We start from the raw sequence: 23,215 nt of genomic DNA, 5'->3' as shown, positions 1-23,215 counted from the left end.
GTGTGCATGTGTGTGTATGCACTGAAATGTATGCGGGCAGCGGGTTACATCGGTCATTCAGTGACCCCTCGTGGTGGAACGATGGAATAAATTATCACAAAGCATGCTGGGAGAAGTGTTTGAATTCCTATTACTATTCGGTTCTAAATTTAACACGGTATGAACAGTATCACTTTACAAATACAGTGTAATATAATACTGATTTTGGATTCATATTTGATCATTTTCGGTTCTATCTTGGACTTTAGTTCGGGATTTCCCCTGTATGGCAAACGTTATTCAAAACACCAATTCATGTAAAGCTTACTACGTTGAACACATTGTTGGTAGTCTTACTTTTCTTTCATTACGTTAAATGATTTTGCCAGCTGGTGCGCTCAGTGAATTCTCAATGGTGTGATTGACGTTGGGGTTGCTGATGAAGGCGGGCTCGAGCTGCTCGGGCAACCTAGGTTGAGGTAGGATCCCGAATTATAGCGGTGTCTCGATCTACCAAAACGCAATTTCCGGTCTCTTACTTCCTTTTCCTGTTAACTGGCTTTGTACGCCAGTTAACAGTCACCTGAGCAAGTTAAGTAAAAACATTAGAAGAATAAAAACAACCTGACTGGGAGAATGAATATGTAGTTCAAACTAAAAAAAATAGACGGAAGAAACATGTAACGGAGACAGATACCGTTCTATCGGAAGTAGCCTACCTCCCTATTTCCCGCCCCTCGCCACCAAACCATGAACGTAACGTATCCATTTTAAATGAAAATCCCGCCCTCTCTTTGGCCAATAACGCTAATTTGGGTCACCCTCATCCACCAGGCGTTCCGTCATGAGGCGAGCCCGCCTGGGATCGAGGTTAGGGACAACCATAGTCGTTTGAGGAGAGAGGAGCCCGGGATTATTCCCTGTTGTATCGTTGACACGTCTTGGAATGACTCGATAAAATTTCGTTGGACCTCTGTAAGTTCACACTTTCGCTCGCTTGTTAAATTGCAGTCCGTCTAAATGACTTCCAATTTAACTTTGAATTTGTCATTTTTCTTCACGTCAACGGTGGTTATCGCGACGCGCTGTGTGTTGTGGAGCGACACATTTTTTAACCGTGTGTCACACAGACAGACCTATCTCATATCTCTGACAGTGATTCTTTATGACGTGCATCGTTTCGCAGGTGGTGATGGCTGTCCACGTGGATTGTGGAGGTCCATGACGAACAGATCACCGACTGGCGTTTCATCATCTGAAGCTGGATAACAAACAGCGCATCAAAGTGTCACTCCCAAAACATGGACTACAGGGACACCAAGAGCACCTACAAGCCGCCCTCGGGGTAAGTCCAAGCAAAGCCACCGCACGCACGTTATCGAGTGTAAATATTTCATTATTATTATAGAAGTAAGTCATGGTGCCGTTCAACATCATTGCGCTTATGAAAAGCGGAATGTACGACTCTGATGACTTGGTCTGAGTACAAATCCGCGCGTAAACACAGCTGACACACACCCGGGCTTGACACTTTTGAAAAGCGTTTGCAGGCCATTCAGGTTTGAATAGAGAGGGTTCGAGCAGGGACGCCCGCCCCGCTTCACTGGCGGGACGCAGCGGACCCCAGTCGGACGTTTTGAAACCACAGCAGGCAGTACTGAATCCACTTTTCACTAGAAGCTGAGCCCAATCAATGCACTGGCTGGGTGGCTGAGTTTGAACCTTGCTGGTTCAAGTTCAAAGTAGGCCCAAAGCATACTGATTAGTTCACTAAGAATGACTAAGTAGCCTATGCAGCAACATAACACTTTGAAATCAGTGGGATTTTGCAATGTAAAAGTTCTACACATGTAGGGTAAACCAGCCAGTGTAAGTGTTATTCACACTTCGGAACTGTGTGTGTGTGTGTGTGTGTGTGTGTGTGTGTGTGTGTGTGTGTGTGTGCGTGCGCGACCACGTGTGTTGTGAAAATAAATGCGGGAAAAGATGAATAATTATTATGATTGTGTCAACCTCACCAACCTCACCGAATTATTATCATGTCATCATCTACTACGCACAGCACAAGGTGTGGTTGAATATACTGGTACATAGGGGTCATACAAAATCCTGTCTCCTAAAGCTGTGAATATGTCATGGCCTTGTCAGATAACAGCTGCCCGCCCCTGTTGTTGTTTTGATTATTTTATTATTTTGTTCTACTCTGAAAGAGCCACTAAGGAAAATGGCAAGGTGAAATCATGCATTTCTTTGACTGTATATTGTACGTCCTGGCACTTAAAAATAATACTTACCATTGTGTAGCATCTTATCCTAGCTATCTGTGTTGTGTTGTTGTAAGTGCTTGGCACTTGGTTCTATGAACATCCTTACTGTACCGACAGCGATATATTGATTCTCTTTCTTCTTACAAATGTACTTACTGTAAGTCGCTTTGGATAAAAGCGTCTACTAAATGCTCTCTGTGCGAATGTTGTAGAATCACTGTTGGGTAACGAGCAAGACACCTCACGAATCAGAGCACCTAATAACAACAACACTAGGGTCCACTACAACAGGCCTCCTGGTTCAGAGCCTCTTCACTTGTGTAGTTCCAGACCACTGAGATCTTTGGGGCTTAAGCAGGCTGTGTCCACACTGTGTCAGTGGGCAATCGGAGTCTGAGTAACCTTTCATCTGGTCAGCGTGGGACATTTCTGTCTGCCCAGGTCGCCACGGCAACCCCGTTGTGTGGGGACCCCTCACTGCAGTCATCACGCGCAGGGTTCCTTTAGCGCTCGGGCGGATTCCTTAGTAAAAAATGCCGAAACACACGTTCACTGAAACACACATTCACAGACATGCACACAAGAACACAAGAACGCACGCACGTACGCACACGCGCTTGCACAGTAAGCGTGTTTTTGTTCGGCACAGTGTGCATACTTTGTTGTTTGATGCGTTTCTACAGAGATGGCCAAGTATGCTTGGGCTTCGGCCTCTATGCTGGTGGTCTGGACCAACTAGCAGCTAGTTTGTATTTCTCAGAAAATGCACCCTCAGTTTGCCCCCAATGCTGATCATATTTCTGTCTATTTGTCGGTTCGTAGATTCGGAACGGAAAACCGAACTGTGATGGTGATAGGTCTTAAAGTAAGAAGCAAGGTTTATTATGGTGTGCTTTTTGGCGTTTAATATGATTAGTTACTGTACACAATCGGAAAAGTCCCCTGTTAACACAACCGCCTCAATTAGCACAACACCTAGCTAGGGTTCCATTAGTGTGTGCATGTCTGGACTTGGTCTGTTTGCGTGCATGTGCTTGTGTGTGTGTGTGTGTGTGTGTGTGTGTGTTTTTAATTGCCAGTTTGTACATGCATATATCTCTATCTTTGTCTCCCTTATCTGTTTATTTTTGGTGTGAGCAAGAACAGCAAACAAAGGTGTGTGTGTGTGTGTGTGTGTGTGTGTGTGTGTGTGTGTGTGTGTGTGTGTGTGTGTGTGTGTGTGTGTGTGTGTAAGAAAGTAATAAAGACATTAGATTTGAGTAGGAAGCTAATGTTTTCCTACTTCAATCAATTTTCAGTGTTTTCCTTCCGTCCTGTTACAGTACTGTTCCGTTTACATTACCACCCTTCACTGGATAATTACAAGCAATGTTGTCTCCACTCAGTCATTCTGGGGTTAAGTCTGTATTAGTCTCCCCATGAAACGCGTGGGCCTTCAAAGGGTTTATAGACCTTTTAAGAATAAGGCTTTATTGACTGTGTGGCGATGACTTTGACGTCAGAGCACCCCTGGTTACGGTCACATGGAGATGTTGTGTCTAAACTCTCTTCCACATGCGCTGCAAAGGCTTGAAAATGCCTTCATCATCGTCATGTGGAATCCGACTGAATCATGAATCGTCTGGAGGATCACACAGGATCACACAACGATCACATAACGTTCAAGGAACCAACTGAGGTTCATTATTCTGTTCCACTGTTCATCTTACTTTTAAATTAAAAAAACATGGATCGAGAATGACAAAGGTCTCGATGTTAGACCTGTAAAATATGTTTAGATAGTTGCAGCTGTGGCAATGGCTTTCCTGAGGAAACTTCTTTTGCCCGTTTTATATGACTATATAAAACTTTTATCTTGTGGTGGCCTTGCCTCTGTTGCTACTCCAGGAGTGCCATTTTGTCAAAACACACGGACGAAGGCCGGGCATGTATAAAGTATAATCCCCCAAATTATTATGGTCTGGAGGCCAAATAACAGGCTGGTGGTCACCGCTGAGGGATTTGTCTGCTAACACACCCAGAGATAATCATTGGGTCCTAAATGTCCCTTGTCTGTTTCCGTCTGTTTACGTGTGTGTAATGTGTTTCCGTCAGTCTTTCTGCAGGCCGGTACGTGTGGTTTTGTGTGTGTGCATATCAATGGCAGATTCAAGCAAGTGGGCTATTTTTAAAGCTATTCATCACTAAAGACATTTTAATGTAATTTTCCTGCGTTGCTATGCAATGAAAAATCCTTGTCTGTTTATTTCCAGTCGTTCAATGCGTTGGGAATGGGATTCCCTCAGTGTGAAACCTCACAGCACTTCCCTGGGCCTTGCTATATTTACGGGGTTAGCCTGTGGGCGATAACAAGCTGACTGTTAGGATTTTCCAATTTATTATAGGAACACTTAGCGGTTTCCCCCGAACACTTTTAGTATTTGTTACAAAAAACGGCTGGTTTTTAACTGTTATGCTTACAACTACTGGCCTGTGTCTACAGTAGAGCTACAGTCTCCTAACAACCAGCCAGCAGTAGGACCAATACAGCAGCTCATTGCAGAGTTCAGAACAATCTACAACTAATGCTGGATAGCTCCTGGAGAGGAAGGCTAAGGGTAGACGACAGCATAAATAGTTCATTTCAGGTAATGAACTAAAACCTAACCGGTGTCTCTTCATCATGAAACGAGAGCTTCCTCTTATGAACGAGGGTTATATTTGACCAGAGTCGAATCAGGTCGCTGGAGCAGGGCGGCCCGGCCCATACATTGTTGGCAGTGGGACAAGGTGCATGTCTGCCACTGAATCCACATCAGCCAGACATATGGTTCAAAGTGCTGACGCTAGGCTTTGAGTATGGTAACCAAGAGGGGTGCGGATGAAATACCTTGATGAGATCACCATGTAAATATAGATTTCCTAAGGCGAGTGCCTCGCATTTACATTTGAGAAGAGAGCATATGCAGTGTGATCGGACTGGAAAGGAAACTATTACTGAAAGAACCTAATGTCGCTAAACCTTGTTCTGATTATTGCATGTGAAGGGTTGAATGCAAACTGTATAGATAAACAATTTTTTTTCGATGCAAACATTGTCATTGTCTTCAAGTATCGGGTGGTTGTTGTGGAAATCCAGAACACTGCCTTCATAAAGCCTTGGCTGAGACACATTTTGACGGGCTGAACACTAAACAACGATCATTTGAAATAACTTCTCTCAGTCATGGAGGATTCTTGGAAGTTGGTCTCTTGAGCAAACCCGGGGTCGGGCATCTGGACCGTACTGGCGGTCCCTGCAGTATCGCGGCACTACCAGCCATGTTTGTCCAGGACAGGGGAGCTGTCTGGCAGCTCTTGTCCCAGCCGGCCTGCTGCGGCCGCCACCTATTTCTGGAAGCCCGCTGTCAGATGGTTGTTGCTGTGGTATGTGGGTTAGTGGGAGAGGATGTCAACCGTGTGTGTGTGTGTGTGTGTGTGTGTGTGTGTGTGTGTGTGTGTGTGTGTGTGTTGGCAAACCCTGACTGAAGAGCAGTAGGATCATCTGTGAGACAGGGGCAGTTGGGCCGAGGTTCCAGCCACAAATGAGTGCATGTTCTCCGGCGCTATTCAGGACGGCTCTGATCACTCTGTGTACATATCCTGACAAATGTAGCCCTAAATGCCCAGGCATTGTTGCCAGGGCAACTGCGTGATGGTATGCTTGAGATGTATACATATTTAAAGGGGACATATTATACCACCAGGTGTGAGTGTGATTAGCCTTACAAGCCGTTTCGAAAATCTGCCCCATATGACATCACTAGTGGGCGTGTCCACCTAGATCTGTCCTGGATAGATCAGTCTACCAGCCTACCCAGTGGACTGAAGTAAACGTTGCTCATCTATCCAGCACAGATCTAGGTGGACACGCCCACTAGTGATGTCATATGGGGCAGATTTTCGAAACGGCTTGTAAGGCTAATCACACTCACACCTGGTGGTATAATATGTCCCCTTTAAAGGCAATACCTATCAGAACGTATAGGATCTATTTAGAAATATTGAGACAAAAACAACTACAGAAATTTTGGAAGAAATCAGTGCAGCAAAAATACACTAAGCTTTTCTCCTGCCCTTAAGTTTTGTATTGATTGTCTTCTGGCATGCCCTTTTTGGGGGTATTGCCGACATATTTGGGGGTATTGCCTGAATTAGATATCTTCATTTATCGATGTATGACTTTGTATCTGTTATGACCACATTAAAGTATACATTTTAAAAGTAAATACAGTAAGAATTCCCCCCACGTGAATATTGCGACAGTGGAACAGGTAACTGTGAATATAGAACAAAGTCACAGTTTCTCCCCCGGTTTATTCCAACAGACGCCGTGTAATCGAAAGGCTGGGGAATAGAGAACTCACTGATTGTTGCTTCCTGTCATTAAGCCACTCCGTTCCTTCCTGCAGCCCTCCTCCCTGATACCCCTCCCTCCCCCTGGGCCCCGCTTCCTCCCTCCTTGATTCCTCCCCACTTGACTCCTTCTTCCCTCACCCTGTGGTCCGTGGTCTTTTCCTCAGCGAATACACTTTATGGGTTGATGCCTGTGTCGTCTGAATAACTGACATGACATGCATGTTTGTCAAAGTAACAGCTTATATCAAACAAGATGGAAACATAATATAATCTGAAGTGATATCTTTTGGTGTAATGAAACTCTAACATCTAATGAAGTGGGATCACTAGATATGCTATGCAGAGAGGCCTCTCAAATTTTTACCGATAAGTGAACTGCAAGAAAACTTGGCACACTAGGTGCTTTGTGTGAGAGTAATTAAAGGGGCTGCTGGGTTGATGTGAGGGGATCCAGTCTGCCATACCAAGTGGCTCCTCGATGCTCACACTCGAGGGATAGGTCCAGGGCTTGAATGCAGAGCCATCTGTTCTTACCCAGCAGGTGAGACCAACACTAAATGTACCGCTTGTGTTAGTGATGCTTTTACACATGGCACTATGATGCAGACCATCCACAGTGGATATATATGTTTATGAAGATGGTTTAACCTTGACTATATGCTTTGTCAATTGAGAGTGCTTTTTATTAGTGTATTGCTATGATCCGTGGTTGTAACCATTCATTTGAAATTATTTATGTATAAAGTAGTATACTAAAGAAAGAAGATAGTGATCTAAATGTTTTATTCCATTCTCCCTACTAGTTATTCAGTTTAAACCGATGTTAAATGAACACTTTCCTTTTGACACAAATGTTTAGGACATTTTTATGGTTCTTTTCAATTTATTAGGCAGTTCTCACAGTCCAACGTGACAGTTGGTATTGGTTGGCTGTCGTGCCCGGGCACTGGGTGAATAAACTTCTGCCTGGAACGGCCAAGAGACAGCGTGGGAGGAAGGAAAGCGTGGGCACAAACAACAACTAACAAAAGTTGTTTGTCGCCTGTATCTATTGGGTGGCTGGCTGGGAGAGAGAGGTAAGGAGGGAGCGAGGGAGATGGAACTGACAGTCAGTCAGCCTGCCCACTCAGCACCTGTAAACGGCCCAATGTTACCACCTCCAGTGTCGTGCGCTCCAACAGGCGGAGGCCCACTGGAGCCAGCCTTAATTGGTCCCAGGGAGAAACAATCACTTTAGTAGCTGCGCTGTTGTGTTGTTAAATTAGATCGCCCACTGGGCTCCAACGTGGCTAACAGTGGTGTTCAAGCTGCGTTCTCGTTTTATGTTATTTTAATCCTATGGGGAACAAGCTGTTTGTTTGTAAATGGTACATTAGTTAGACTAGACAGTAGACCAGACTGAAGAGGGTTAGGGTTAGACTCGTTGGTATCGTGGTGCATGCATAATAGCAGTGATTTGCTTTCCCTTTGTGCTACATATGTTCTTAGCACCCAGTCCCTTGCCAATGTTTCATGCAAAACCTCATGTGGGTTGAATTAATGAAGGCCTACTACCTTAATGTTCATTCAAGTATGGGGTCAGGTCAGGTGAGTCACCAAGAAAAATTGTAGGCTGCGTTGCAATGCCAACATGGCATCTTGGGTTACTAATCTCAAGTTGGCCAGTCTGAAGATCCAGAGAATGCAGAGCTTGGGTGTGTGCCTGCATCTGCTTGTATCAACTGTTGCGTGCGTGCGTGCGTGCGTGCGTGCGTGTGTGTGTGTGTGTGTGTGTGTGTGTGTTATTATGGAATTTATTGGGCTAGTTGGCGGAGAGAAGGGTCACATGCTGGAGCGCTTGTGTGTCACAGTTGCGTTGACTAGTGTGCGTTAGTTCCTCCTGCGAGCTCTGGTTTATTTAAGTGAGTCTCCCCTGATGCATCACGCTTTTATTTTTACTTTTGACTTCTTGGCAGGACAACAATTCTTTCAATGTAAGTGTCAATAAGTATCGCACTCTTACTTAATTCGCTTGGTACTTGTACAGTTATATCTATTTTTTAACTCATATTTTGAATTTATATAAACGTTGATGTTATCCCAGGTTCAATGCACATGTGATCTTTGCGGTGTTTGGTGGGGCTATATAAAGACCAAGGCTGGGCCATGGTCAGTGACAGCTTCCAGCGTGACAGTCGGAAGAAATGCCTCTCGGAGCAGCATGCTCACCCGGCCATCGGGAGAAGGGCAGGGCTCCTAACCGCACGCATGGCCGGTAATCTGAGCATCAAGGCGCACCGCAGAATCGAGGAAGTTGCCTTTGTCACCTAGCAACCACAAACAAACGCCCTGCCTGCAATGTTCTCTGTGGCTCCCTTCCCTCACTTAACATCCTCCCCCCCCACCCGACCCAAACACGACACACCACAGGCACACGCTTCTGAATGTAGGTGCACCGTCGTGTCATTTATATTTCACGTTGTGTTCCCTTCTGGGTCGTTCACCCTGAGAGGGTATGGGGCTGGACTGTGCCAAGAGTCCAGCATGCTGACTAGCTCCACCCCCCCCCGCCAAGAAATGGTGGATACAGGTTGCTATGGGGATGCCGTGAAACCACGCTGAGCACCAACGCTAAGCTACCGGCTATGTAGCCGCTGGCGGCGGCGGCGGCGGCGGCGGCGGCGGTGTGTGTGTGTGTGTGTGTGTGTGTGTGTGTGTGTGTGTGTGTGTGTGTGTGTGTGTGTGTGTGTGGTTCTGTGGTTGTCCATGTGTTTGTGTATTTTCATATTATTGAGGACACCAGCGTCAACTTTATCTCGTTCTTTCTCCCTGTCTGTTTGTGGTTCGTTTCTTGGTCATTGTCATTTTTAACATCTCTAAGATATACTTTTTGTCCCGACAGTTAAATACATACTCAGTGAAATCTCCTAATTATTAGTGCTCCAAGGAGGGTTAATATATGTTGCGCTGTCTTGGGACAATTACAGGTCTCTGTTCTCTCAGTAAATACTCTTCATTAACCCACACCGCTCCATTGTTTCAGTGGCCCCGTTGTAAACACACACACTCACTTGGTTTACTGACTGACCCGTGTCCCTGACCCGCTGACCGGATGAATAGCTTCCGTTCATCAGTCTTGCGGTCTGGTTAATGGACTTTGGAGATGACCGACCCCTTATTGTGGCCGTTCCCCAGCATCGCACCACGCTGCACTGAAAATAGCATTTATTTGGTGTTTTTCTAATTTAGCCGCCACTGCATTATACAAGTGCAGCGTTATGGTGATGCTATTGATCGAATTATAAATCATTGCAGTGGGAAAGATTCACTGTTTCAAATATGTTCCAGCTGCCTCATTCCTCTACAATGCTCACTCCAAAACGTGACTAATAAGTTCCATTTTTTCAGTTAGACCTTACTCATCTTGAGTTATTTCCACGGGCAGAATGAAGGCTGCCCTAAAGTTTCTTTCCTCTGTCAGGTTTATTTTATTTTATGTGTTTTGAGTGCTATCTAGGTCATCTGATGGTTTAAACGGTTATTGTTTTGTATCCTCAAACCCTGTGACCTTCTGGGCTTAATGCTTGTCTGCTGTCCGTCAGTCTGTCCATCTACCAGGCCATCTGTCTAACCACATGCTGTGTGGTTCGATACAAACTGTAAGAGGGACTAATAAAGCTGACAATGAAGGAGATTCAGATTACAGTTGTCAACTCTGACGAGAATGTCTACCTGTATTCCCCACCCACCCAATATGATATTGACGATTTTCTAATGATAATTAACAGTGGGTAAGCAAGGTAAATCATTGAACTGTAAAGTTCTGAAATGAACACCAAAGTGAAAAGCTAATGGACTCAGACTTAGAGGTATGCTGCTAAAGGGCATGTCTTCTGGTCACTCAAGTTAAGTGCACAGAACAGGGTGGCTCTGAAAAGGTCTGTTTGTACCCTCCCACAAGACGACTTTACACACACACACACACACACACATCAAAAGTCAGGTGTGTGTGTGTGTGTGTGTGTGTGTGTGTGTGTGTGTGTGTGTGTGTGTGTGTGTGTGTGTGTGTGTGTGTGTGTGTGTGTGTGTGTGTGTGTGTGTGTGTGTGTGACCTATGGGATCCCATTTGTAACCCAGTCAGTGCAGGGGCTGAGATGGTACTGCCCTGGCCTTGCCAGATGAGAAACTGAGTTTCCTGCTTTGCAGTCCTCTCTCTCTCTCTCTCTCTCTCTCTCTCTCTCTCTCTCTCTCTCTCTCTCTTTCTCCTCTCTTTCTACTCCCAGTCTATCTCTCTCTCTTCCCCGTCTCCTTCTTCCTCTCTTCTCCTCACACTTTCCTTTCCCTTTAATCTGTTTTCTCTCTCAGACTGTGTGGGAGACCGGCCTTTTCCAAAGGATCTCTTTGTTTGTGTGTCTGTGTGGGTCTGCGTGCGTGTGTGTGTGTGACCCATAGAAAGGGAGAACGGGGGGAGATTGAGTGACTAATAGCCTTGGAGGGATAGAGACATCCAACTCACAGAGGGGTCCACACAAATCAAACCTTGGCTTATGGAAAGATCAATATCGGCTGCATTTTCTGTCGGTCAAACCTCTCACACACACACACACACACACACACACACACACACACACACACACACACACACACACACACACACACACACACACACACACACACACAAAGTTACGAAATGTATAAATGCACATGCAGTGTCTGAGCAAAGAGTGCCAGCGCTTTATAAACAGTATAAAGCAGTACACTATTACAGAAGGCCATGCAATGTTCAGCAATTCCGTGTGTTCGTCTAACAATCTTTGACAGGGAGCAGCATGAATGCACCGATTGTGAAATTCTGGGCCGAAACCATTGTTTAAAAATAACCATTTTAATTTCTTTGTTTATTCTTACGTTTATTTTTGTGATTTATTCCCCCTTCTGTGCCCTTTTTTTATAATAAAAAATACGTTTTTCAGCCCTTCATCCCACAAATAAATCGTACAAAAACTTTTAACACAACTTTCCTTCACATCACAAATATTATTTTGTGAACAATAACGGTTTCAGAATTGACGCAACACAACAGATCGACCAGTGCCTCTGGTGAACCCCACCTCATCCACCGACTGACCAATCGCACCGACCAGGCATTTCTCGATGTCTCCCCACAGAGCCCATATTCGGCCCATGAACATGAATCACACGGCCTCTCCCGTCCACTTCTCCCGTTGCATAACGGGTCAGTGACACTGCCCTGGGTCACAGTGGGCGAGTGCACCCATATCCGACTTGGCCGTTAATGGTTAACCAGGCGCGGGTTAGAGTCCACATGCTGGGCCCTTCTCACGTGCATTCCTGCCTCGTTCGCCTCTCCTGGACCACGCAGAGGTGGACGCAGGACGCGACACCCCCCAACGGAATAAAACCATATCCAGACCAGTCAGTACACGAGGCTATCAGAGGGGGAGAAACACACACACACACACACACACACTCGCATACACTCGGATATGTTTACCCGCGAGCCCTTGAGACTGGATCTGTAATCAGGCTGACACGCTGCCTTTGGAAGGAAAGATAAACACAATCACAAGGACTGCTGCTGTTGCCGTGAGTTGGATGTGAGGTTATTTTTTGTATTTATACACAACTGTTATAATCCAAGGTTGTGATGTCATATTTGCATATTTCTCTGTCGCCTTGGAAGTCGTGAAGACCCAGACACTCAAAAGTGGGTAGACAGTGAGCTGTTTGCGTTGTTGTTGTCCCTTTTGTTGGGTGTGTGTGTGTGTGTGTGTGTGTGTGTCTGTGTGTGTGTGAGTGTGACATGCAAAGGGCAGATTACACTGAGCTGAAGTGAGCCATAATAGGGGAGTAAGTCATTGACACCTGTGGTGGCTCCACTCCTGGCCGTTCTGCCTCATGCAGCACTTTCAGTTGGTTCGAAAAACAAGCGTTGTTCAAACACACTGCAATCGGGTCCAACGCACAGCGCACACACATTTATCATCGTGAGCACGGCTTCAAAGGTAACGCTACTAACAAGGCACTTAATTTATTTTATACTAGTTGATGATATAAACGGCTATATAATATGTCTAAACTAGTACATCACTTTAGGACTATTTTTTATTCATTTGATCAACACCTTTTCAATTCCTTCCCTTCGTCAGGTGTGACAATGATCATTACTAACAAGGAAAGCCGATTGCGATTCAATGGCATAAGAATCACAATCCTTATCTTCTATGATTGTGAATTGTTACACAACTTCCAAAAATAGTTTCGATTTTTTTTAATATATTATAATTATTTTGTAATTTGTTCCCCTTTTGTCCTCTGTTTGCTTTTGGGCGTTTACATTATGGCCATCGGTTTATATAACTTTTTCAAAAATAAACATTTAAAATCTTATTGACACTTTTCTCTGCTTTCATGCCATGACTTGCAACATCGCCCCACTTAGCACCCAGTAAACTAGGGTGCATCCTTAAATAAGCCCCTCTTCGCACTTAATCAGTAATACAGTTTGACTAGGGACTCTTTTTGAAGCGAGGATTGATTTTGAATCGAATCGTGGGACACGGAAAGATTCCCACCCTGTTATAGAATCACCACGGCAACAACGTGGTCAAGAAATCCCCCTTGACAGCAAAGGCGAAACTCTCTCCTTATTATTTCATACTCCGCCAACACCCTTCACATCCGCCCCCAGGTTCAAACCATCCGTTAACATCAACACCAAGAAATAGTGTTCATTTTTTTGCTTCGTTTTTCCCGACCTTTCCTTCCAGGAAAACCATGAAGCAGCGGGCCCCAGCACCCCCACCGGCCCCTGAGCCCGCCCCACGCCACATCTTCAGGAACGCCGTTCCCGACGGCGCCGGGGCCAAGGAGAACATCATGAGGGCCTCGGTGTACGTGCATGTCACCTACCCCCAGGGCCACCAGACCACCATGACCGTGGACGGCAGGTAGGAGTGACAGCGAGAGAGAGACTTTGGAGCTGTACAATGAACCTGTGACGTCCTTCCTGCATATCATCCTCGTTCATCTTTATTGCTTTTCCATAGTATGGAAATGCACGATTGTGTGAATCAATGTAGGATCGTGGGATCCCTCTCAATCCTCCGCAACAAAGGATGTCTCTTAATCAGCAGCCGAAGGCGCACACTTTATTAAGGGAAGGGGACCGCAGTAGCTCGGGAGGTTGACTTTTAACCGGAAGGTTGCTAGTTCGATCCCCGGCTCCTAGCCGAGTGTCAAGGTGTCCCTTAGTAAGACACCTCCCCGACGAGCTGGCTGTCACCTTGCATGGCAGACACCGCCGTCGGTGTGTGAATGTGTGTTTGAACGGTTGTAAGTCTCTTTGGATAAAAGCGCCTGCTAAATGCCCTCAATGTAAATGTGAACAACACAAAATTGACCCGGGAGTCCCCAGGAAATGATGAGCACTGCAGTTCGACAGGCGAGTTTATCACTGATTGACAACACCTGAGTCAGCTGCTGACTCACCTGTATTCTAGTTACATCCCGAGCGCATCTGCCCCTCCTCTCTCTACCATATGGAAATCACTGACCCCCCCCACAACCACAGTATCAGCGCTTTGTAATTAGGGCAACATTTTTAAGATATATTGCTCAGCCCTAGCACCTTGTCCTTGAGAGAAGTAATTATTGTTGATGGAAAGGCCAGCTCACCTGGCCATGTGAACTGAAGGTACATCTGTAAACACTTGTATTTGTTTACACAGCACACACTATCAAGATGTTCCCTGCAATTAGCTATAAAATTGTATTTTTATAATCTGGATTATATTTTATGTAGTTTGTCAACACTATCAAGGTGTCAAAGCTTGTAAAATAATTAAGATATTTGGATGTATATATTGCATTTCAAGGGAGGCAATGAGGCTTTGCACGTAGGAGAATGCAGACGGCAAAGTCTGCCCATCCGTTTCTCACACAGCCCTGGTGGAGCGGGATCTGTCACCCACGTGGTTTCACAGTTGTTATTATTCTGCCTTTTTGTGTCTCTAATGAGCTACTGTCCTCTGGAGCAAAAAATCAGGGGTAACCTCACTGGGACAGCACAACAAGAGGCTTCTGTTGATCCATGGAGCCCATCTAGGTTAGTGGGGGCACATTCTTACAGACAGGGGGCGCTGTAACCAAACCTAGCCTACGGAGGGGGTTGGTTTGTATATAGTGTGTATAGTCTGTTCATCTGTAGTTTGTTGTGGGTGCATTGGTACTGAACCTAGTGTGTAACAAAGTCATTTTTGGTAATATAGCACAATGAAATTACAATTTGTACCCGGGGTTGAAGGGGGCGTTTTTCTGCGAGTTTTGCGTGCGGCTTTAAATCGCCCAGGACTCTTTAAAGATTGAGTGTCATAAACAGCTGATTCACGTGGGCCCGACCTGCTGTCTGCAGCTCCACGGTCACCTGTTCGTAGCGTGTGAGAGTCGGGGTAGAGTGTGCTGTCAGAGGCGTTCTGACAGCACTGATAAGGACGTTATGGGGGCTTATAAACCAATCAGCTTTAAAGCTGGTTTAGCTTATTAGAGCTTGGATCTGTGACTCAAAATCAGCTTCATGTACACTTTCTGGGATTGACAAAAGCGTTTAGGGATCAGAATATTTATAAATTGTTTTTGTAAACATTGGTGTAAAGATGGTTGAGGAGGTTACTTTTTAACATAGAGAGGTGGATTAAATGCAATGAATCTGAGATTAGATTGTTTTTATGCTCTGATATGAAGATATCGTGTTCTGTGCCTTTTATCAGCCTTTAATTTTCTTTGAATTGATATAGTCACATTTTAGTTACTTTTTGATAATATATTGAATACTGTTGCAAATAATGATATATATCTATGGAGTGAATACTTGGAATTGTCAATATTTTGTTATGATTTATATAGAGAGGGACTATTGTTGTCGTCTTGGTAATTCCCCCTAGGTGGGGGTAAGCTGTCATTATCATAAGATGTTGGGTTTTTCATGTGTGCAATGTTAAAATTCTGAAAATGTCTGCTTTACAAAGTTACTAATATATATATTTAATTCTTTATGACAGTAGTGTGCAGAAGGAGGAACTATAACACCTTTGTTAGTTTATACTTGTTGGTTTGCATTTAAAGCCACATTTTTGTTTTCCTTAAGTATGTGTTTATGCTGTCTAAGTATATGGGCTATGGACTAGGCACCATGTGTTTTTATATTTTCAATGGTCTCTTCAATCTCTCTCTTTCTTTATTTCTTTCTTTTTCTCTTTTTTCTCTTTTTCTTTCTCTCTTTTTTTCTCTCTTTTTCGGTCTCTCACTTTTTCTGTCTCTCTCTCTCTCTCTCTCTCTCTCTCTCTCTCTCTCTCTCTCTCTCTCTCTCTCTCTCTCTCTCTCTCTCTCTCTCTCTCTCTCTCTCCTCTCCCTCTCTCTGGCCCTCTCTCCATCTATCTGGCTTGCTCTCTCCTTTCTGTCATTCGATCTGGCAGTTCCCAGAAAGCAATGGCGACAGTCTATTGGTCTCTTTATCCTGGGATGGACAGCTAGCACTAAAGGACTACCCCACTGCCTACTGCTCATCAGAAAACACACACACACACACACACACACACACACACACACACACACACACACACACACACACACACACACACACACACACACACACACACACACACACACACACACACTTTGTGTTAGTAGGAGGCCGTGAGTTGTTGGCTACTGCCTGTGTTTTCATCATGAAAACATTTATAAGTGGCTTCCGCTGTTATCCCGTCATTCTTGTTTGCTTTCGATTTCCCATTTCGACATTTCCCAGCAATTCTTATAAATATGGCATCTAACCAAGTTTTGTCTGTATAAAAAATGAATGTTTATGTAAAGTTTATTTTAAAACAAAAGTGCTTATGATTGTAATCTGAATTCAAGAAGACAGGGAAAGTCCTGTTGAATTTAAAACCAGCACCACAATGATGTCAAACAGGTTCCTTTGTACCGCGACTCGTGCCCGTTAGGCCCACCGCAACGAGTTGGCATTAAAAACAACCCTTTTCTGTAGTCTTCTGCAATTAGCGACCGCTCACAACAGCAGTTGCGTTTCGGGATCAGACGGGGAGAGTTACACCCTCTCTCATTGTACGGGGCATCAACGACTCCATCTGTCACAGCTAAAACCACCGGGCCGTGTAACTTAACGCCCCGCGAGGACTCTCTACTTCCCTCTCTCTTCCCCCGCACCACCTCTCTTTCGTTTTCTTTCTTTACTCGTATTTTAATCCACCCCTTTTGTCTCCCCCTCCCTCTCTCTCTCCCCCCCCCGGGCTCTGCAGTAAGGCTCTGATGGACCTGAGGGTGGAGCTGTGCAGTCGTCAGCACCTGAACCCGTCCCTGCACGCCCTGGAGCTGCTGTCCCCGGAGGGCCTCCCGCTGGCCTTCAAGCCCAACGCGCTGCTGGGCTCCCTGGACCTCGCCCGCATCCTCATCAAGGAGAGGGACGTGAGGAGGGAAGGGCTGCGCAGGCCGGCGCCCAAAATACCCGAGGTGAGTGCGGGCGGGGACGGCACTACACCTGTGGCCCTCCACCTGTGGGACTCCACCTGTTGCCACCCATCTGTGGGCCTCCACCTGTCGCCCTCCACCTGTGGGCCTCCACCTGTCGCCCTCCACCTGTGGGCCTCCACCTGTCGCCCTCCACCTGTGGGCCTCCACCTGTCGCCCTCCACCTGTGGGACTCCACCTGAGGCTCTCCAGTCTCCATCTGCCTGCCCGGCTTGGTGGAGTGGCAGGCGGGCGGGTGCGGGCCCTCAGTGCAGCGACTGTGTGCGCCGCGGTAGCATGCTCCCCTTGTTTTTTTTATTATTTATTTAAAAGGGACAGTGTACATTAGTCGACATGTCCATTGCGTAGGACATGTAAATGTACCAGATTTAGCTATTCAAACAATTTTCCGTGTGTGTGTGTGCGTGTGCGTGTGCGTGTGTGTGTGTGTGTGTGTGTGTGTGTGTGTTAGCATGCTCCCCGGCTAGCCTAGTGTGTGCCCCTTTGCTTGTGGTGTGCTGTGCTGTTTGTTTATTTATTCATTGGAATTGGTTTGTTCGTTCCCGTGCATGACTGATTTTAATGGATGTCGGTCTTCCGGAACGTATGCAATGGTTTGGGGAGGGTGTTTGAAGCCGTTGTTTGTGGTGTGATGCGTGAGCAGGCTGGACGGGGAGAAGGCCAAGTGGATACATGACACATATGAAGGAACAACTTTTCTTTACGTGCATTCTTGGTTGTCGTCGCTTGTCGAAGAGTGGTTGAATATATGTGGAATTTTAATGGAGATTCAAACGCCAGAATTCCAGAAGATGAACTAGACTTGCTGTTCATCACCCTGCATGAACTTCCTAAAGCCTGTACCGCTAAGAATGCACTGATAGATCGCCCTCCACAGTTTTGCATGTGTTTTAATATTTTATGGTTTTCTTTTATTCATGCGTTTCTTTATCGACCCGCGCTTGCAGCTGTCAGTAGCCCACTTGTTGCACATAACATAACAACAGCATTTTAGATCCTGCGTAACACCGTTGCTACCCCCACCCAACCCACCCACCCTCTGGTCTGTTCCCCTGCTGTCCGCTGGCAGAGAGCGAGGCCAGCCAAGCCTCTCAGGGCCAATGCCAAGGTAGGACGCCGCTTCAGCCCACGCTGACCCATCCCGGCTTCAGAGTGCATTTCTTCATCTCAACGCTCTCACGTACTTTCCTGCATTCTTTCTTTCTTTTTCTAGCTCTCCCTGTTGCCCAATCTGTGCGGTTAACCTTTGCTCCCTTCTTCATTGTTCTCTTTCCCGATAATACTATCCCTTTCATTTCCTTTCTCTTTTTTATCCTCCCTTTCCTTTCTCTCTCTACCTCTCCTCCCACTCTCTCCCTCCCGATGTCTCTCTCTCTCTCGCTCTCGCTCTCTCGCTCTTCTCTCTCTCCTAACGTCTCTGTCTCTCTCTCTCTCCCTCTCCCCCCACTCCCTCTCTCCCCCTCGTCTCCTCGTCTCTCTCTCTCTTTCCCTCTGTCTCTCCCCCGAAGTCTCCTCATCTCTCTTTCATTGTGAATAATTGATGAGCTCCTCACCTTTAGTTACCATGCATTATTCCTGTGCTTCTCTCTCTCTCTCTCTCTCTCTCTCTCTCTCTGACCCCCACACATGGCCCTGGGCCACGAGGCCAACGGTGTCCCTGCAGATCTTGTTAGTCATCACTCTTTCATGTCCGACTCTTAACTAATTTCCGGCAGTTAGAGCACAACTCTGTCCTTGGCTTCTGAAACAGTGTGGTGCTGATAGCGGTGATGATTGGTCAGATTTATACATACACACCTTCATTCATCTCGATGGGATTACACGCGGAGCAAATCATGTGAGTTGTAGACTTGAAGTACTACACCGGGTAGATCCCCCTGCTCCTTGACCGCTGAGGGGGGTGCTTGTGGTGGCGGAGGTTATCCCGAGCGAAGGACATGCTGCGCTGCTGTCCCGCGCCTCTCCAGTGATAAGGGGCCACTCGGCTACATGGAGGGCCCGGTGCCGCGCTGAATAACAGAACACCAAGCAGCTCTGCGGGGCCTTACATGCTTGCATTGTGTACCTATATATACATGCACGCTTACACACACAAAATACACACACACACACACACACACACCAAAGCACGCACACACACACACACACCCAGGCACACACATAGGCATGAACGTACAGACACACACACACAGAAATGTCCTCCTGCTTTAGTAACATGAAAAAGGGTCATGCATCTTTTGTTGTCTGGTTGCTCTTTGCTGAACTGTATGATGTCTACTTACTAGACCCAGAACCTAACCCGATTTGTGACACTTTATTTTGTCGTTTGTTTGGATCTTTATTCATCAGGTCGTGACAGAGCGCCATGTTGGAATGACTTTGGACACATTTCAATTACATTACTTTCTCTCTCTCTCTCTCTCGCTCTCTCTCTCTCTGTCTCCCTCTCCCCCCCCCAACCCCATCAGAAAACAGTGCGTCTGGTGGTGAACTACCACCGCACCCAGAAGGCGGTGGTGCGGGTCAACCCTCTGGCGCCCCTGGTGGACCTGCTTCCCGTCATCTGCGACAAGTGTGACTTCAACCCGGCGCGCGTTCTGCTGCTGAGGGACAGCCTGAGCGGCCACGAGCTGCCCCTGGACCAGTGTCTGGCCCAGCTGGGCATCAAGGAGCTCTATGTGCACGACCAGAGCCTGGGTAAACCACACACAGCGGCCCGTCCACAGCGATGCACACAGCACAGAGTCCTCCTGGGGTGGAGGTTGTCAAGGGAGGCCATTTTGGTTTGCGTCTGTGTAGGTCTTTGTCGTGGTCACAGTCTCATAGGGTTTAAAACGTCTCAGTCCGTGTTTAAGGATACCCCTTGAGCAGGGTTCGAGTTATGATTCCATCTTTGTGGGGGTCTCTTGAAGTTGTTGACGGGGGGTGAAGACCGTAAATATAGGAAGTAAATATACGTCTTTGGCGAACTATTTCTCTGCTGATCAACACTACGAATGGTAACAAATAAATTGTAAAAAGACACCTTGAGAAGTTATTTTTTCGTTTGGCAAGCAGCTGCTCATCATCGAAAATAAGCCCCTTCAGGTCGAAGCAAGACACCTCCGTTTCGCGTCGGTGTCTGGTTCGCCCTGTCTGGGCTTATTTTCCTGATAGTGACCGGCTTTCTACTTAACATCAATATTACTCTGTATGTGGAAGGGAAAATAGCTTTATTTGTAATTACAATATTATGCTGTTGTATTTTCAGAGACCCCCCACAGATATTTGAGTTTGCTGCTTTCATGGGAGCCAGACCTCTCTCTATGGGAGCTCAGCTCCCACTGACCCCCACCTAACTCGAACCCTGCCCTTAAGGCTAAGAGTTCGAAAGGGAAAGGAATAGCCCCCCAAAAAACCCAGGGAACAAGACCTCGGAAGGACTCAGTTTGGTGGACTCATTTGAAAACAAATGAGGATGTATGTTAGCTTTTTCTTGAGGTCCCCACTGAAGATAACCAAAATGAACGACACAGAATTAAGCATTAATCAATTTGACCTTCATTTTCCTTTGAAATATCAGTGGAATATGTTCAAGGGTAAGGAGGGCACCACACACCATCCAGGGTGGAAAAGTTAACGTTTTCCTTTTCAGGAAACCTTGACAATGACCTCAAATGATTTGGCAGGTCTTCATATTGTGTTTCCAGGCCAAATCCCTGAATGTAGGCATATATTCCTCTGCATTTAAATCCTGGTGAAAACAAAGAAAGGATTGTAGCTTTTGATTTCATCTTTGGCTATGTCCACAACGAGATACAATTACTGCAACCGTATCCTTTCAGTTTCTTTCTGATATGTATTACTGCTTATATTAAGGTAACAGTTTTACAATGTCAGTGGAAGATACGTTACCACCAAGTAATTAGTGAAAAAAAAAAAAGTTTAACAAACTGGCTACCCTTGAAGGCAGTTCATTGTTTGAACGATAGTACAGGCATGATACCTTGTTATGAATGTAGCCTACTAAATGAAATAGAGATTACTTTATATAATAGTAATTTGTTCCTTGATGAACAACCATTGAACCTATGGCTGAATTCAATCGGTTCCTTTGAGACAGTACCGCGTCAATAGCGTCTGTTTTCAACCTCCAACCTGTTGAAGGTCCGACCACCCAGTAATATGTCCACGGGCAGTCGGATGTGTGCACTTTATTTTTACCTGTTTATGAAACTCTTGCGACACGCAACAGTGGTTTCTATTATTGCAAACTTGAGAATCCTGTGTCACAGTCGGGTACACACAGCCCTGCACACCCATAAGCACATTCTCCAAGAATTAAAGTATAACCCCGCCATATTCAAAATAAATCATCGACCAAAGTTTTTTATGATGTCTTTTTTTAAACTTTAAAGGCCATGCCTGAATAGAATCTTGGTAAATAGAATCTTACGAAACGTATTAGCATTGCGGCTAGCAGGAAGCTAGCAGCAGTTAACGAGCGTGGATGAGCCTGTAAGCTTAAATGAACTGTCTCATCACTGGTTAAAGTTCAGCTCGTAATGTTATAATGTTATGATGCATCGCCATAGAGACTGCCCTCGGTCTCCGGGGCTCCATCATACCGCGATGTAATGTGTACTTTCTAATTTTAGCTCCTGCCTCTCATTGGCCCGAGTGTTTACAGTTGATTCAGAGTGACTGATACAGTTAGTGACATTCCGATTTCAACACAACGCACAGTTGAGACATTCATGACGTCTTTAAATCAGCCACTGCCGGACAAAATGGCAGATAACACAATCAACGTTAGAGTAATGTCATACTATGACTTTCATTAGCCAAAAGTAAAAGGATAAACATACTCTTGTCTATCTAATGGTCTGTGATGTTGTTTCTTTTCAGTACTCCAGCCTAAAATGGCTTCTGCCCCTGCTCTTAACTACTCAGGTATTACATAGGAGCTACGTTTGTTTCCTGCCTGTAGTCTCCCCAGGTCTGTGGCTGAAACGCAAATCCTAACACAGCCTGCTTATTAACCACCTGCTTTGTGTTTTGTGTGTGTCATTATGTCTTTCAGTTTACATCACTAACAATTATTGGGTCTTAGTTTGGCGTTGACTGGGCTAGCCTTAACCATCACCTTTCCTACATACTGAAGGCCCTTGTGCTTTTATATCAAATTCACTTAGTCAGTATTTTGGGATGTTTTTTTAAATAACAACCTAATGGGGGGTGTAATGAGCATGAGAATAAAAGCTTTATCGATTGCTTTAAACCAAAAACAGGGTTGTTGAATCAAAATGATCTGGTCAATTCTATCAGTGGATAAGTAAGATGATGGATTGTAACTGTTGAAGAAAAACCAAGCTGTGTAATGGTGCCCTCTAGTGGCCCGTTTTTAATGGGAACGCGCTGTTTTAGGTATCTGCCAGTTTCCTATCTAGATGACGCTATGGAGTTGGAGATATTCTGAATTGGAATTGTGTTTTTATATCCCAATGCCTCAAAGTAGCACCCAATGACCCCCCTAATCAAGGAATTAGACCTTCTACTCACTTCTATCTTCACCAGAATGTATAAGTGATACATTTTAACTTAAGCTTTTGGTTTTCTTTAGACTCTATGAGCTCCAGCAATCTCAGTGTGGGGACAGCGGAGAAGAGAGGCTTCCTGGGAATCTTCCGCTTCAACTCAAGGAAATCCAAGGTAAGCCTCCTTTTTATCGTTCTCAGGATTGTTGTCGATTGTATGTATTTACTTCACTGGTGTAATTTATAGAAGGTACCAAATAATAATGAATGATATGAGCTACACTCATGTTTACACTGTGCCTCTTTGACAGAGGTTTAGCTTATAGAAGGTACAGAATATTTATGAATCATATGAGCTACTCCAATGTTTACCCTGCTAAACTGCCTCTGGGAAAGTGGTTTTATTGTATAACATTGGTGTTCAACTGTTTACAAGGAAAGGCACTCCAAATAGTGTGTGGTGTCTCTATATAGAACAGGGTCAACACGAGTTTATTACATGTATGGATGCCAGTGACTTTTATTGCATGG

At 45.4% G+C, this 23,215-nt stretch overlaps 1 protein-coding gene across 1 annotated transcript in view; it reads left to right on the top strand.

The window, feature by feature from the left end:
- Positions 1–874: 874 nt before the first annotated feature.
- The window catches only part of cobl (cordon-bleu WH2 repeat protein), a 58,356-nt gene continuing 36,015 nt past the window's right edge, over positions 875–23,215 (top strand). Inside the window, exons 1-7 of the mRNA XM_079730503.1 lie at positions 875–954; positions 1,166–1,324; positions 13,394–13,573; positions 16,940–17,150; positions 19,637–19,865; positions 22,056–22,100; positions 22,771–22,859. Coding sequence (XP_079586629.1) covers positions 1,281–1,324; positions 13,394–13,573; positions 16,940–17,150; positions 19,637–19,865; positions 22,056–22,100; positions 22,771–22,859 — 798 coding nt within the window. The 5' untranslated portion in view covers positions 875–954; positions 1,166–1,280. The remainder of the gene's footprint in view (positions 955–1,165; positions 1,325–13,393; positions 13,574–16,939; positions 17,151–19,636; positions 19,866–22,055; positions 22,101–22,770; positions 22,860–23,215) is intronic.

This window comes from Pollachius pollachius, assembly GCF_949987615.1.
Source record: "Pollachius pollachius genome assembly, chromosome: 1".
Classification (NCBI taxonomy): Eukaryota; Metazoa; Chordata; class Actinopteri; order Gadiformes; family Gadidae; genus Pollachius; species Pollachius pollachius.
This window is presented reverse-complemented; position numbering and strand designations above follow the sequence as displayed.